The sequence below is a fragment of the Oncorhynchus kisutch genome, unplaced genomic scaffold (assembly GCF_002021735.2).
Source record: "Oncorhynchus kisutch isolate 150728-3 unplaced genomic scaffold, Okis_V2 scaffold847, whole genome shotgun sequence".
Lineage (NCBI taxonomy): Eukaryota > Metazoa > Chordata > Actinopteri > Salmoniformes > Salmonidae > Oncorhynchus > Oncorhynchus kisutch.
This window is the reverse complement of record NW_022262792.1, coordinates 35,035-51,651: the sequence shown is the minus strand read 5'-3', so window position 1 is coordinate 51,651 and position 16,617 is coordinate 35,035. Positions and strand designations below refer to the sequence as shown.

Here is a 16,617-nt window from a genome sequence, read left to right as displayed (position 1 = left end):
ATGTAGTGAGGGTTTTAATAATACTGATGGGAACAGTCATGATGTAGTGAGGGTTTTAATATGTCAGAGATATATTAATTATATGTCAGATATATATTAATTAGATGTCAGATACAGAATTAGATGTCAGAGATGGAATTAGATGTCAGAGATATATTAATTAGATGTCAGATACAGAATTAGATTTAATATATATATAATTTGTTTTCATGTGGCATGAACAAAAACACACTCCCTTTAAAAAAAAACTCCCTTAAAGATAGAAGCAAAAGAGAGGTAGAAGTAAGCAGTGAACAGACTGTTGATCAGGAAGATGTCTCTGAAGTTCAACTGGGGGAGAGAGAAAAAGAACAACCGGTTTAGACTCTGCCAAGTTGAACCACCCAGAGGCCAGGCGTCAGTTCAACATAATCCCTAAACAATAGATTTAATCGTCCCCCACAAGGAAGTGGATAGGACCACCTACTCTTTTGAACCGGCCAATGGAAGAGGCTGGCAAGACAGTTCTGGGCTGTAGGAGGGAAAAACAGTCGCTATCATCCACAACATGGAAGACAATAGAACGATGTCAAGAAACGCATCAGGTGCATAAAATCTGAAAGACAAAAGCCCCCTGAATAGCCATATAAAAAACACGTTTGCCACTATGGAATCTCTCCCAAACTAGTCAATGTCATTGAGACTTTCTACACCACTATGGAATCTCTCCCAAACTAGTCAATGTCATTGAGACTTTCTACACCACTATGGAATCTCTCCCAAACTAGTCAATGTCATTGAGACTTTCTACACCACTATGGAATCTCTCCCAAACTAGTCAATGTCATTGAGACTTTCTACACCACTATGGAATCTCTCCCAAAATAGTCAATGTCATTGAGACTTTCTACACCACTATGGAATCTCTCCCAAACTAGTCAATGTCATTGAGACTTTCTACACCACTATGGAATCTCTCCCAAACTAGTCAATGTCATTGAGACTTTCTACACCACTATGGAATCTCTCCCAAACTAGTCAATGTCATTGAGACTTTCTACACCACTATGGAATCTCTCCCAAACTAGTCAATGTCATTGAGACTTTCTACACCACTATGGAATCTCTCCCAAACTAGTCAATGTCATTGAGACTTTCTACACCACCATGGAATCTCTCCCAAACTAGTCAATGTCATTGAGACTTTCTACACCACTATGGAATCTCTCCCAAAATAGTCAATGTCATTGAGACTTTCTACACCACTATGGAATCTCTCCCAAAATAGTCAATGTCATTGAGACTTTCTACACCACTATGGAATCTCTCCCAAACTAGTCAATGTCATTGAGACTTTCTACACCACTATGGAATCTCTCCCAAACTAGTCAATGTCATTGAGACTTTCTACACCACTATGGAATCTCTCCCAAAATAGTCAATGTCATTGAGACTTTCTACACCACTATGGAATCTCTCCCAAACTAGTCAATGTCATTGAGACTTTCTACACCACTATGGAATCTCTCCCAAACTAGTCAATGTCATTGAGACTTTCTACACCGATTTCTGCTGTCAGGTTGTCTGTAATGGACAAGGATGCCCCCCCCCCTCCGACCCAATGACTGGTTTATGACACAGATCCTGAAAAATGGCAAGAGGGGCATCAGATGGACCAGATCACCTCAACTCTAGAAGACCTGGTTTATGACACAGATCCTGAAAAATGGCAAGAGGGGCATCAGATGGACCAGATCACCTCAACTCTAGAAGACCTGGTTTATGACACAGATCCTGAAAAATGGCAAGAGGGGCATCAGATGGACCAGATCACCTCAACTCTAGAAGACCTGGTTTATGACACAGATCCTGAAAAATGGCAAGAGGGGCATCAGATGGACCAGATCACCTCAACTCTAGAAGACCTGGTTTATGACACAGATCCTGAAAAATGGCAAGAGGGGCATCAGATGGACCAGATCACCTCAACTCTAGAAGACCTGGTTTATGCAGATGATCCTGCTCTCCAGCAAGAAAGAAAAGTTGACAAGCTCAAACACATCCCTCCAAATTGGTTTGAAAATCAATTAAAGAAAACCAAGCTCATGAAGAAAAAACCCATAAAACAGACACATCCGTTAACACGGTCCAGTGTGGCTCAGTTGGTAGTAGTTGGTAGTAGCACGTCGCTTGCAATGCCAGTGTTGAGGGTTTGATTCCCACGGGGGACCTGTACGAAAACATATGCACTCACTGCTGTAAGTCTCTCTGGATACGAATATCTCTGGATATAGATACTTTTGTACCTGTTTCCACCAGCATTTTCACAATGTCCTTTGCTGTTGTTCTGGGATTGATTTGCACTTTTCGCACCAAAGTACGTTCATCTCTAGGAGACGGGTCTCCTTTCTGAGCAGTATGACGGCTGCGTGGTCCCATCAAATCTAATTTATTTATATAGCCCTTCGTACATCAGCTGATATCTCAAACTGACCCTAGCCCCCCGACACATAAACTACTGCAGCATAAATACTGGAGGCTGAGACGGGAGGGGTCAGGAGACACTGTGGCCCCATCCGAGGACACCCCCGGACAGGGCCAAACAGGAAGGATATAACCGAACTCACTTTGCCAAAGCACAGCCCCCACACCACTAGAGGGATATCTTCAACCACCAACTTACCATCCTGAGACAAGGCTGAGTATAGCCCACAAAGATCTCCGCCATGGCACAACCCAAGGGGGGGCGCCAACCCAGACAGGATGACCACATCAGTGAATCAACCCACTCAGGTGACGCACCCCTTCCAGGGACGGCATGAGAGAGCCCCAGCAAGCCAGTGACTCAGCCCCTGTAATAGGGTTAGAGGCAGAGAATCCCAGTGGAAAGAGGGGAACCGGCCAGGCAGAGACAGCAAGGTCTGGTGTTTATACTTGCGTACTATTGTTTGTACAGATGAACATGGTACCTTCTGGCATTTGGAAATCGCTCCCAAGGATGAACCAGACTTGTGGATGTCTACATTTGTTTTCTGAGGTCTTGGCTGATTTCTTTTGATTTTCCCATGATGTCAAGCAAAGAGGCACTGAGTTTGAAGGTAGACCTTGAAATACATCCACCCCTCCAATTGACTTGAAATATGTCAATTAGCCTATCAGAAGCATCTAAAGCCATGTCATCATTTTCTGGAATTTTGCACAGTCAACCTAGTCTATGTAAACTTCTGACCCACTGGAATTGTGATACAGTGAATTATGAGTGAAATAATCTGTCTGTAAACAATTGTTGGAAAAATGACTTGTGTCATGCACAAAGTAGATGTCCTAACCGACTTGCCAAAACTATAGTTTGTTAACAAGACATTTGTGGAGTGGTTGAAAAATGAGTTTTAATGACTCCAACCTAAGTGTATGTAAACATCCCTGTATATAGTCTCCACATTGACTCTGTACTGGTACCTCCTGTATATAGCCTCCACATTAACTCTGTACTGGTACCTCCTGTATATAGCCTCCACATTGACTCTGTACTGGTACCTCCTGTATATAGCCTCCACATTAACTCTGTACTGGTACCTCCTGTATATAGCCTCCACATTGACTCTGTACTGGTACCCCCTGTATATAGCCTCCACATTGACTCTGTACTGGTACCTCCTGTATATAGTCTCCACATTGACTCTGTACTGGTACCTCCTGTATATAGCCTCCACATTAGTTTTAATGACTCCAACCTAAGTGTATGTAAACATCCCTGTATATAGCCTCCACATTAGTTTTAATGACTCCAACCTAAGTGTATGTAAACATCCCTGTATATAGCCTCCACATTAGTTTTAATGACTCCAACCTAAGTGTATGTAAACATCCCTGTATATAGTCTCCACATTGACTCTGTACTGGTACCTCCTGTATATAGCCTCCACATTAACTCTGTACTGGTACCTCCTGTATATAGCCTCCACATTGACTCTGTACTGGTACCTCCTGTATATAGCCTCCACATTAACTCTGTACTGGTACCTCCTGTATATAGCCTCCACATTGACTCTGTACTGGTACCCCCTGTATATAGCCTCCACATTGACTCTGTACTGGTACCTCCTGTATATAGTCTCCACATTGACTCTGTACTGGTACCTCCTGTATATAGCCTCCACATTAGTTTTAATGACTCCAACCTAAGTGTATGTAAACATCCCTGTATATAGCCTCCACATTAGTTTTAATGACTCCAACCTAAGTGTATGTAAACATCCCTGTATATAGCCTCCACATTAGTTTTAATGACTCCAACCTAAGTGTATGTAAACATCCCTGTATATAGCCTCCACATTAGTTTTAATGACTCCAACCTAAGTGTATGTTAACATCCCTGTATATAGCCTCCACATTGACTCTGTACAGGTACCTCCTGTATATAGCCTCCACATTGACTCTGTACTGGTACCTCCTGTATATAGCCTCCACATTGACTCTGTACTGGTACCTCCTGTATATAGCCTCCACATTAACTCTGTACTGGTACCTCCTGTATATAGCCTCCACATTGACTCTGTACTGGTACCCCCTGTATATAGCCTCCACATTGACTCTGTACTGGTACCCCCTGTATATAGCCTCCACATTGACTCTGTACTGGTACCTCCTGTATATAGCCTCCACATTGACTCTGTACTGGTACCTCCTGTATATAGCCTCCACATTGACTCTGTACTGTGTACTGGTAAGTGTATGTTAACTTCCCTGTATATAGCCTCCACATTAACTCTGTACTGGTACCTCCTGTATATAGCCTCCACATTAACTCTGTACTGGTACCTCCTGTATATAGCCTCCACATTGACTCTGTACTGGTACCCCCTGTATATAGCCTCCACATTGACTCTGTACTGGTACCCCCTGTATATAGCCTCCACATTGACTCTGTACTGGTACCCCCTGTATATAGCCTCCACATTAACTCTGTACTGGTACCTCCTGTATATAGCCTCCACATTAACTCTGTACTGGTACCTCCTGTATATAGCCTCCACATTGACTCTGTACTGGTACCTCCTGTATATAGCCTCCACATTGACTCTGTACTGGTACCTCCTGTATATAGCCTCCACATTGACTCTGTACTGGTACCTCCTGTATATAGCCTCCACATTGACTCTGTACTGGTACCCCCTGTATATAGTCTCCACATTAACTCTGTACTGTGTACTGGTAAGTGTATGTTAACTTCCAACTTCAGCTGTGTGTATATATATACAACAGCAAGATAATGACCCAAAACATACCTCCTGTCAGAACTACCTTAGAAGAAAAGAACAAGACGGTAGCCTTGGAGTGGCCAGCACAGTCTCCAGCCTTAAACCTCATGGTGCTGGTTTGGGATCAACTGTGCCAAAGGGCGAAAGCAAAGAAACCAGTGCAACACATTTGTGAGAATTTCTGTAACAATGTTGGTAAGAACATTCCACACAATAATTTTATTTCCATTGTAGAAAGAATGCCACGAGTTTGTTCGGCTGTTATGTCTGCAAAAGGTTCTAGAAGAAAAAGAAACGCACACCTATTGAGGCGAGGTGCTGGCTAGCGGAGTAGAAAACTTGAAAATTCAAGAGAGCCGCACACTCTAGGAGCTCAGATGCAAAAATGTAATTACCAACGTTTCGACAGCCAAGCTGTCTTCATCAGGGTATAATCACAAACACTGCGGGATGACTCGTTTATATAGTGTCAAAAGACACAGGTGTCTGTAATCATGGCCAAGAGTGGCCTAATATCATTGGTTAATTATCAAATATTAAAATGGCATACAAAGCTCCTAGAGTGTGATTATACCCTGATGAAGACAGCTTGGAGCTCCTAGAGTGTGATTATACCCTGATGAAGACAGCTTGGAGCTCCTAGAGGGTGATTATACCCTGATGAAGACAGCTTGGAGCTCCTAGAGGGTGATTATACCCTGATGAAGACAGCTTGGAGCTCCTAGAGGGTTATTATACCCTGATGAAGACAGCTTGGAGCTCCTAGAGGGTGATTATACCCTGATGAAGACAGCTTGGAGCTCCTAGAGTGTGATTATACCCTGATGAAGACAGCCTGGAGCTCCTAGAGTGTGATTATACCCTGATGAAGACAGCTTGGAGCTCCTAGAGGGTGATTATACCCTGATGAAGACAGCTTGGAGCTCCTAGTGTGATTATACCCTGATGAAGACAGCTTGGAGCTCCTAGAGGGTGATTATACCCTGATGAAGACAGCTTGGAGCTCCTAGAGGGTGATTATACCCTGATGAAGACAGCTTGGAGCTCCTAGAGGGTGATTATACCCTGATGAAGACAGCTTGGAGCTCCTAGAGGGTGATTATACCCTGATGAAGACAGCTTGGAGCTCCTAGAGTGTGATTATACCCTGATGAAGACAGCTTGGAGCTCCTAGAGTGTGATTATACCCTGATGAAGACAGCTTGGAGCTCCTAGAGGGTGATTATACCCTGATGAAGACAGCTTGGAGCTCCTAGAGTGTGATTATACCCTGATGAAGACAGCTTGGAGCTCCTAGATGGTGATTTTCCCCTTATGTGCGGCTCTGAATCAAAATGTAATCAACATTTTTTGACAAGTAAAAAGATTCCATTATTTATTAATTTTGTCTCCATTAGTTTATTTGTTCGATGCTTTAATTTCAGAGTACATTAAGACATTCAACTGTATGAATTTATATTTCAAAAAATGAAAAATGGAGGTGTTCTAAAAGTTTTGAACAGTAGTGTACATTATATATAGGCTGGTAAGGCTAATGTTAGCAGGCTGGTAAGGCTAATGTTAGCAGGCTGGTAAGGCTAACTTTAGCAGGCTGGTAAGGCTAATGTTAGCAGGCTGGTAAGGCTAATGTTAGCAGGCTGGTAAGGCTAATGTTAGCAGGCTGGTAAGGCTAATGTTAGCAGGCTGGTAAGGCTAACTTTAGCAGGCTGGTAAGGCTAATGTTAGCAGGCTGGTAAGGCTAACTTTAGCAGGCTGGTAAGGCTAACGTTAGCAGGCTGGTAAGGCTAATGTTAGCAGATTGGTAAGGCTAACGTTAGCAGGCTGGTAAGGCTAACGTTAGCAGGCTGGTAAGGCTAACGTTAGCAGGCTGGTAAGGCTAATGTTAGCAGGTTGGTAAGGCTAATGTTAGCAGGCTGGTAAGGCTAACGTTAGCAGGCTGGTAAGGCTAACGTTAGCAGGCTAGTTAGCTAGAAACCTTGCAAGTTGATTTGTAACAATAAATTCATAAAATATTTGCTTGTTAGTTTGATGAAAATGTAAATTGAAACCAGTAGTCATGAGTGAAAATGATTGTTTAACTTAAAGTCATACATGTTAATGTATTTCTGGTGGAGTTTACTACTTAATTATCCCCAACATCATTCTGAGATAACAGTATGTATGTATATTTACCCCCCAAAATATATGGGTAATTGGAAATTATGCAGACAATTACATTGATGGAATCTACAATCTATGTTCAACAGTAAAGCTGATCTTCCCCCAAGGACCGAGTTGAGGAAAAACTGCTCTAATTAGATTTTTTCTCTCAAATTGAGGACAAAGTACAATATACAAAATATGATATACTTTGTCCATTTACATGGACATTTATGTTGTGACGTCAGCAAACAAACACAATCCACTATAATACATGCAGTACGGAAAACACTGGAAAGTCAAGACACATTCAGAGTCTCTGGGGACTACTGACCCACCATGTATTGGACCTTTATCTGTCCCACTGTTCAGAAGCATTCATCTTCCCGATGTCATACTGTTCAGAAGCCAACATCTTGATCTCCTCTGTGTTTTATCTCATGTTTTCTCATGTTACCTAACTCTGTAAAACTCTTTTCACAATGGGAGCAGTGGTAAGGCTTCTCCCCTGTGTGTATTCGTTCATGAGTCTTCAGGTTACACAGGTGGGTAAAACTCTTTCTACACTGGGAGCAGTTGTAAGGCTTCTCCCCTGTGTGTATTCTATTGTGTGTTTTCAGGTTACTTAAGTGGGTAAAACTCGTTCCACAATGGGAGCAGTGGTACGGCTTTTCTCCTGTATGCATTCTCTCGTGTATTTTCAGGCTCCCTAACGTTGTAAAACTCTTTCCACACTGGGAGCAGTGGTACGGCTTTTCTCCTGTATGCATCCGCTCATGTATTTTCAGGCTCCCCAACATTGTAAAACTCTTTCCACACTGGGAGCAGTGGTGAGGCTTCTCCCCTGTCTGTATTCTCTCATGTCGTTTCAGGTCCCTTAACTTGTTAAAACCCGTTTCAAACTGGGAGCCGTGGTGAGGCTTCTCCCCTGTGTGTATTCTCTCATGTTGGTTCAGGTGGGCTTTCTGGTTAAAACTCTTTCCACACTGGGAGCAGTGGTAAGGCTTCTCCCCTGTGTGTATTCTCGCGTGTTGTTTCAGGTATCCTTTCTGGTTAAAACTCTTTCCACACTGGGAGCAGTGGTACAGCTTTTCTCCTGTATGTATTCTCTCATGTATTTTCAGGCTCCCAAATGTTGTATAACTCTTTCCACACTGGGAGCAGTGGTAACGCTTCTCCCCTGTGTGTATACGCTCATGTGTTTTCAGGTTACATAACTGGGTAAAACTCTTTCCACACCGGGAGCAGTGGTAAGGCTTCTCCCCTGTGTGTATTCTCTCGTGTTGTTTCAGGTCCCTTAACCGGTTACAACCCGTTCCACACTGGGAGCAGTGGTAAGGCTTCTCCCCTGTGTGTATTGTCTTATGTGTTTTCAGGTTACGTATGTGGTTAAAACTCTTTTCACACTGGGAGCACTGGTGTCGTCTTCCTGGTTTGGACGTCCCTGGCTCTGGTTCCTCTGAGTCTGGTATTTCTCCTGCCAAAGACAGAGTGTTTATTTAAATAGAGACATGAATGAAACCTCCACATGATAAAGGGTAAATCCTATTCAGATCCCTCAATAACCCGTTTTAATCTTGGTGTGATTTTAAAACAAATTATGTTGTAGAGCTTCCTGGTAATTACTGATATGTTTTCATTACTTATTATTCTTTCTGTTTTAGAAATCAGAACACAAAAAAAACTAAACAGTTCTCGGACACTCAAGACACAGACGTCGCTGGATTCCAATCGAGCAGGTGGTTCTAAATATATAACTTTCATAGTTGTATGATACAGAATGTGACGTACACACTTCCTTAAACCTAAAATAAAGTAATTTTGTGTGGAAGTCCAAAGCTTGTTTCTTGAGATGTTCACATTTTCTACACTTTTGACTAATCGCTGATGTTATGACTTTTCGGGGAGAAATAAGAGTGCAGAAATTTTGTTGCACAATGTTGTTTCTGTCCCTGTTAGTGAACATTTATCCTTTGCCAAGATAATCCATCCACCTGACAGGTGTGGCATATCAGGAAGCTGATTAAAAAGCATTATCATTACTCAGGTGCACCTTGTGCTGGGGACAATAAAAGGCCACTAAAATGTGCAGTTGTCGTCACACAACAATGCCACAGATCTCTGAGGGAGCGGGCAATTGGCATGCTGACTGCAGGAATGTACACTGGAGCTGTTGTCAGGGAATTTAATGTACAGTACCAGTCAAACGTTTAGACTCACCTACTCTTTCAAGGGTCTTTCTTCATTTTTTATATTGCAGAACAATAGTGAAGACATCAAATCTATGAAAAAACACATGGAATCATGTGGAACCAAAAGAAGTGTTAAACAAAGGAGTTTCCACTGCTGAGAACTTGTTGGCTGCTTTTCCTTCACTCTGCGGTCCAACTCCATCCCAAACCATCTCAATTTGGGGCGGCAGCGTAGCCTAGTGGTTAGAGCGTTGGACTAGTAACCGGAAGGTTGCGAGTTCAAACCCCCGAGCTGACAAGGTACAAATCTGTCGTTCTGCCCCTGAACAGGCAGTTAACCCATTGTTCCTAGGCTGTCATTGAAAATAAGAATTTGTTCTTAACTGACTTGCCTGGTTAAATAAAGGTAAAATAAATCATGATGAAACATTATGGAGTCTTAAAGGAGGACTGTAGCATCTAATGATGAAACATTATGGAGTCTTAAAGGAGGACTGTAGCATCTAATGATGAAACATTATGGAGTCTTAAAGGAGGACTGTAGCATCTAATGATGAAACATTATGGAGTCTTAAAGGAGGACTGTACAACAGGCAGTTAACCCACTGTTCCTAGGCTGTCATTGAAAATAAGAATGTTATTCACTGACTTGCCTGGTTAAATAAATATAAAGGTAAAAAAAAAAAAAAAAAAGGAGGCCAGGTCATCTAATGCAGCACTCTCCTTGGTAAAATAGCCCTTACACTACCTGGAGGTGTGTTGGGTCATTGTCCTGTTGAAAAACAAATGACAGTCCAACTAAGCCCAAACCAGATGGGATGGCAGAATGCTGTGGTAGTCATGCTGGTTAAGTGTGCTTTGAATTCAAAATAAAATCACTGATATAGTCAACAGCAAAGCACCCGCACCATCACACCTCCTCCTCCATGCTTCACGGTGGGAACCACACATGTGGAGATCATCTGTTCATCTACTCCGCGTCTCACAAAGACATGATGTCACAAAGACACTTGGAACCAAAAATCTCAAATTCGGATTCATCAGACCAAAGGACAGATATCTACCGGTCTAATGTCCATTGCTCGTGTTTCTTGGCCCAAGCAAGTCTCTTCTTCTTAGTGGTGAACCTTTAGCAGTGGTTTCTTTGCAGCAATTTGACCATGAAGGCCTGATTCACACAGTCTCCTCTGAACAGTTGACGTTGAGATGTGTCTGTTACTTGAACTCTGTGAAGCATGTGTTTGGGCTGCAATTTCTGAGGCTGGAAACTCTAATGAACTTATCCTCTGCAGCAGAGGTAACTCTGGGTCTTCCATTCCTGTGGCGGTCCTCATGAGGGCCTGGTAACTCTAATGAACTCATCCTCTGCAGCAGAGGTAACTCTGGGTCTTCCTTTCCTGTAGCAGTCCTCATGAGAGCCAGTTTCATCAGCGCTTGGTTGTTTTTGCGACTGCACTTGAAGAAACATTTTCCTGATTGACTGACCTTAAAGTAATGGACTGTCATTTCGCTTTGCTTATTTGAGCTGTTGTTGCCATAATATGGACTTGGTCTATTACCAAATAGGGCTACGCACTTTTGTTGCCAGCGGTTTAGACATTAATGGCTGTGTTGAGTTATTTTGAGGGGACAGCAGATTTACACTGTTATACAAGCTGTACACTCACTACTTTACATTGTAGCAAAGTGTCATTTCTTCAGTGTTGTCACATGAAAAGATATACTCAAATATTTACAACTCACTTTTGTGATATACTGTATATTTTGATTGGTTTAACACTTTTTGGTTACTACATGATGTGTTATTTTGTAGTTGATGTCTTCACTATTATTCTACAATGTAGAACATAGTAAAAATAAAGAAAAACCCTGGAATGAGTAGGTGAGTCCAAACTTTTTTTGCGTCTGTGAAAAAAAACAAAAAAAAACACTTTTGACTGGTACTGTACATTCCTCTACGCCAAGCTGCCTCCAACATCGTTTTAGAGAATTTGGCAGTATGTCCAAACTGGCCTCACAAACACAGACCACGAATAACCGCCCAGGACCTCCACAGGAGGACCTCCACAGGAGGACCTCCACAGCCAATAGTGTTTTATTATGTAATCAATCACATGGGTTGAAAAGTGTTTTTTTCTCTCAGATAATCAAACAATTCAAAGCCAAAGGCCTATAGCTTTAATAAAACAACAAACACACTGCGGATTTCTGAATAATTAATTAACTGGCAAAGTAGCAAAGGGACGGCCACATCCAGAAACAAGCCACAAGTCACGTGACACTACAGGGAGAGAGCAGCCGTTTCAGTACAGCACTACAGGGGGAGAGCAGCTGTTTCAGTACAGCACTACAGGGAGAGAGCAGCTGTTTCAGTACAGCACTACAGGGAGAGAGAAGCTGTTTCAGTACAGCACTACAGGGAGAGAGAAGCTGTTTCAGTACAGCACTACAGGGAGAGAGAAGCTGTTTCAGTACAGCACTACAGGGAGAGAGCAGCTGTTTCAGTACAGCACTACAGGGAGAGCAGCTGTTTCAGTACAGCACTACAGGGAGAGAGCAGCTGTTTCAGTACAGCACTACAGGGAGAGAGCAGCTGTTTCAGTACAGCACTACAGGGAGAGAGCAGTTGTTTCAGTACAGCACTACAGGGAGAGAGCAGCTGTTTCAGTACAGCACTACAGGGAGAGAGCAGCTGTTTCAGTACAGCACTACAGGGAGAGAGCAGCTGTTTCAGTACAGCACTACAGGGAGAGCAGCTGTTTCAGTACAGCACTACAGGGAGAGAGCAGCTGTTTCAGTACAGCACTACAGGGAGAGAGAAGCTGTTTCAGTACAGCACTACAGGGAGAGAGAGAGGGGGAGAGCAGCTGTTTCAGTACAGCACTACAGGGAGAGAGAGGGAGAGCAGCTGTTTCAGTACAGCACTACAGGGAGAGAGAGGGGGAGCAGCTGTTTCAGTGCAGCACTACAGGGAGAGAGAGAGAGAGCAGCTGTTTCAGTACAGCACTACAGGGAGAGAGCAGCTGTTTCAGTACAGCACTACAGGGAGAGAGAGGGGGAGCAGCTGTTTCAGTACAGCACTACAGGGAGAGAGAGGGGGAGCAGCTGTTTCAGTACAGCACTACAGGGAGAGAGAGGGAGAGCAGCTGTTTCAGTACAGCACTACAGGGAGAGAGAGGGGGAGAGCAGCTGTTTCAGTACAGCACTACAGGGAGAGAGAGGGAGAGCAGCTGTTTCAGTACAGCACTACAGGGAGAGAGAGGGGGAGAGGGAAAACTCCACTGGACTAGTTTCAATGTATGGAATCACTTAGGAGTTTCTGGATGTTGGGTAAACTTCTCCTTTAAAAAGCATAATTGAGAAATAATGAATTGAAGTTGGAACATTTGTGGCATTTGTAGACTAGTTGCTGTCATATCTGTCACTGTGGTAGCTGATGTGTGTATAGTGTGGAGTTATCCGCATACATAGACACACTGGCTGTATTCAAAGACATGATGTCACAAATGTAAAGATATGATCAACACATATTGATGATTTTATTCCTGTACTGTTTGTCACTACCCTGGTAGGTTGATGGATAACCAGGTTGCCAGCACTGGTTACAGTTTGAAGCTTTCTCTTGAGTGGGCAGCCTGATCACAGCTTTCCTCCAGTATTAGTTAATTAATTACCAAAGTCTTGAGTTTAGTTTGCCTGTTCTACAGTCTTGTAAAGATAGGGGGGTTGACTGGGACAGGCAATGTAACATCCATAATGTTTTAAGGAAAAGTTTTTGTAAAACAAGCACCTTACATTGGATCATCTTGAAACATTCTCTCTAAAGCTAACTTTCATCAAGGTTTTATATGGTCAATTGGTTTCTCTATTTTCATTGGCAGAATCCTTTTCAGTGTTATGATATTCACAACATCCATATACACTACTCTATCTTCCTGTCAACTAACAGAACTCTGCTGGTTGTCCTGGTAACAGATACCAGTCTATCTTCCTGTCAACTAACACAACTCTGCTGGTTGTCCTGGTAACAGATACCAGTGGGCAGATCTATTGTATTTGTTCAAACTAAACTACAGCACTTACTTTGGTGTGTCAAATCTGATCCTTTCTTCTCTTCTCCTCCTCTCACAGTTCCACTCAGCCCCGTTGTTTTCCTGCAGTCCACCAGCAGCACAGACAACCTCTTCATACCCAGCAGTAAGGCGCTACCGGGAGAGGCATGACACGGGGACTCCAGGAGGGAGGAAGGGCTAGCGTTGTCCTGGTAACCACAAATAGGGGACACAGACACATATCATTATGGATGCTGATGTCACTGTTGTCATAAAGTGCTTTACAGAAACCCAGCCCAGAGCCCGATAGAGAAAGCTGTATGCTAGACCAGACCAAGCTGTACCATCTGGTGTTCTGATCTGGAGAGACTCTTCTCTGCCTCGTCAGCATCAGGATGTTGTTGAGGCTTCCCAGAGGATCCACGATAGTCATGTCTCTCTCCTGTGTGAATGAGAACAGCAAACAGATGGTAAACTTACGATCTTCTATTACAATCAGAGTCTTACAAGAGGCATGACTATGTCTACAAAGGTCCTATAAAATATTGTTTGTGATGCAAATGTAAAAGGATGCGTTTTCCGTCCCTTTTGATATTTTAAGTAGAGATTTTGTTTCAATATTGAATTTTAAAAGCCTGTTATATTAGATGAGGGGAACTTTAATATAGACCACATGGAGAATTCAATACATTGAATTGAAAAGTCCCTAAAATATATGAACCAATGGCAGATTGACCCTTTAACAATTCCTACAGTACTGAACAACATATTCAAGTGTAGAACTTCAGTAGAATGCCCCTTAAAAACTATACATTAGTTCAACAACGGCATAGTTTGTGCCCGTTTAAGACAGTACTCACTGGTGTTAATCTGATATTCTGTCTCTTCCTCTTTCACTCCCAAAACGTCTTCCTTCTTCACCTTTATTGAGATAGCATCATCTTCCTCTCTAAACGGTTCTTTCTCTTCTACCACTATAACAGCCTCCTCTTCCTCCTTTTTCATTCTGAAAGATTCTTTCACTATAACAGCCTCTTCTTCCTTCACTATAACAGTCTCCTCTTCCTCCTTTTTCATTCTAAAAGGTTCTTTCTCTTCTTTCACTATAACAGCCTCTTCTTCCTTCACTATAACAGTCTCATCTTCCTCCTTTTTCATTCTAAAAGGTTCTTTCTCTTCTTTCACTGTAACATCCTCCTCTTCTTCAATGTTCAGCGCCAGAACTTCTTTCTCCGTACGGCAAACCTCCTCTTCTTTAGCAGGGGATGAGTACTTTAATGAACTCATGGTCAGGGATGTTAGCTAGCTCGTTAGCATTAGCGAATAGCCTAGTGCTAGGCTCAGTATCAATATATAACAAGTTTGCAAATTAGGTTACAGTTAACCAGTTAATGCGTCAACAGATTTGTGTTTAAAACACTGAGATTAGATCATGTACATTAAGATGATCTAAAGCGTCAATCTTTCAGTTTTATGTTGGCTAGCAAGCTACCGAGGTGGTTGAAAGAGTTGGCGCCTTGTTGTTCCTGAAGAAGCGTCCGTCCAGTCCATTATACGTCACGGAAGACTCATCACCTGAAAGACGCCCATCGCCATCTCAAATCAAATCAAATCAAATCAAATGTATTTGTCACATACACATGGTTAGCAGATGTTAATGCGAGTGTAGCGAAATGCTTGTGCTTCTAGTTCCGACAATGCAGCAATAACGAACAAGTGATCTAACAATTCAAAAAAAAACTACTGTCTTATACACAGTGTAAGGGGATAAAGAATATGTACATAAGGATATATGAATGAGTGATGGTACAGAGCAGCATAGGCAAGATACAGTAGATGATATCGAGTACAGTATATACATATGAGATGAGTATGTAAACCAAGTGGCATAGTTAAAGTGGCTAGTGATACATGTATTACATAAGGATGCAGTCGATGATATAGAGTACAGTATCTACGTATGCATATGAGATGAATAATGTAGGGTAAGTAACATTATATAAGGTAGCATTGTTTAAAGTGGCTAGTGATATATTTACATCATTTCCCATCAATTCCCATTATTAAAGTGGCTGGAGTAGAGTCAGTGTCATTGACAGTGTGTTGGCAGTAGCCACTCAATGTTAGTTGTGGCTGTTTAACAGTCTGATGGCCTTGAGATAGAAGCTGTTTTTCAGTCTCTCGGTCCCAGCTTTGATGCACCTGTACTGACCTCGCCTTCTGGATGACAGCGGGGTGAACAGGCAGTGGCTCGGGTGGTTGATGTCCTTGATGATCTTTATGGCCTTCCTGTAGCATGGGGTGGTGTAGGTGTCCTGGAGGGCAGGTAGTTTGCCCCCGGTGATGCGTTGTGCAGACCTCACTACCCTCTGGAGAGCCTTACGGTTGAGGGCGGTGCAGTTGCCATACCAGGCGGTGATACAGCCCGCCAGGATGCTCTCGATTGTGCATCTGTAGAAGTTTGTGAGTGCTTTTGGTGACAAGCCGAATTTCTTCAGCCTCCTGAGGTTGAAGAGGCGCTGCTGCGCCTTCCTCACGATGCTGTCTGTGTGAGTGGACCAATTCAGTTTGTCTGTGATGTGTATGCCGAGGAACTTAAAACTCTGCTGACTGGGTAACGCAGTTTAGAAACAATAGTTACAACACTTTTTGTATTGGAAAGAACGTCATAATTATTTAACAATAAGCTGATATATTTTCTCTTACGTCTTACAACTAATACTTTCCTGTACACAGACGTAGAAGCGTAATATGAATATGTAGATGATTAATAAATACTTCCATGAATAGGAAGTGTGTTTATACACATTTACTCTGTTAATTTTTTCTCTAGATGTGACCATACTATTCCCTTAAAGCTACGCTACAAAGCTACAACAGGTGTAGACATTACCGTGAAATTCTTACTGACAAGCCCTTAACCAACAATGTAGTTAAGAAAAATAAGAGGTAAGAAAAAAGTTACACAATAAAAAAACTATACCGTGTTTACAG

The 16,617-nt window shown here is 42.5% G+C and overlaps 1 protein-coding gene across 1 annotated transcript; it reads right to left on the bottom strand.

Moving 5' to 3' along the window:
- Positions 1-7,581: 7,581 nt before the first annotated feature.
- LOC116352851 (zinc finger protein OZF-like) lies at positions 7,582-14,096 on the bottom strand. The gene is made up of 3 exons (XM_031816650.1): positions 13,968-14,096; positions 13,655-13,832; positions 7,582-8,856 (listed from the first exon to the last, which is right to left on the bottom strand). The coding sequence occupies exons 1-3, from the start codon at positions 13,968-13,970 to the stop codon at positions 7,781-7,783; spliced, it is 1,257 nt and encodes a 418-aa protein (XP_031672510.1). The 5' UTR covers positions 13,971-14,096; the 3' UTR covers positions 7,582-7,780.
- Positions 14,097-16,617: the final 2,521 nt, after the last annotated feature.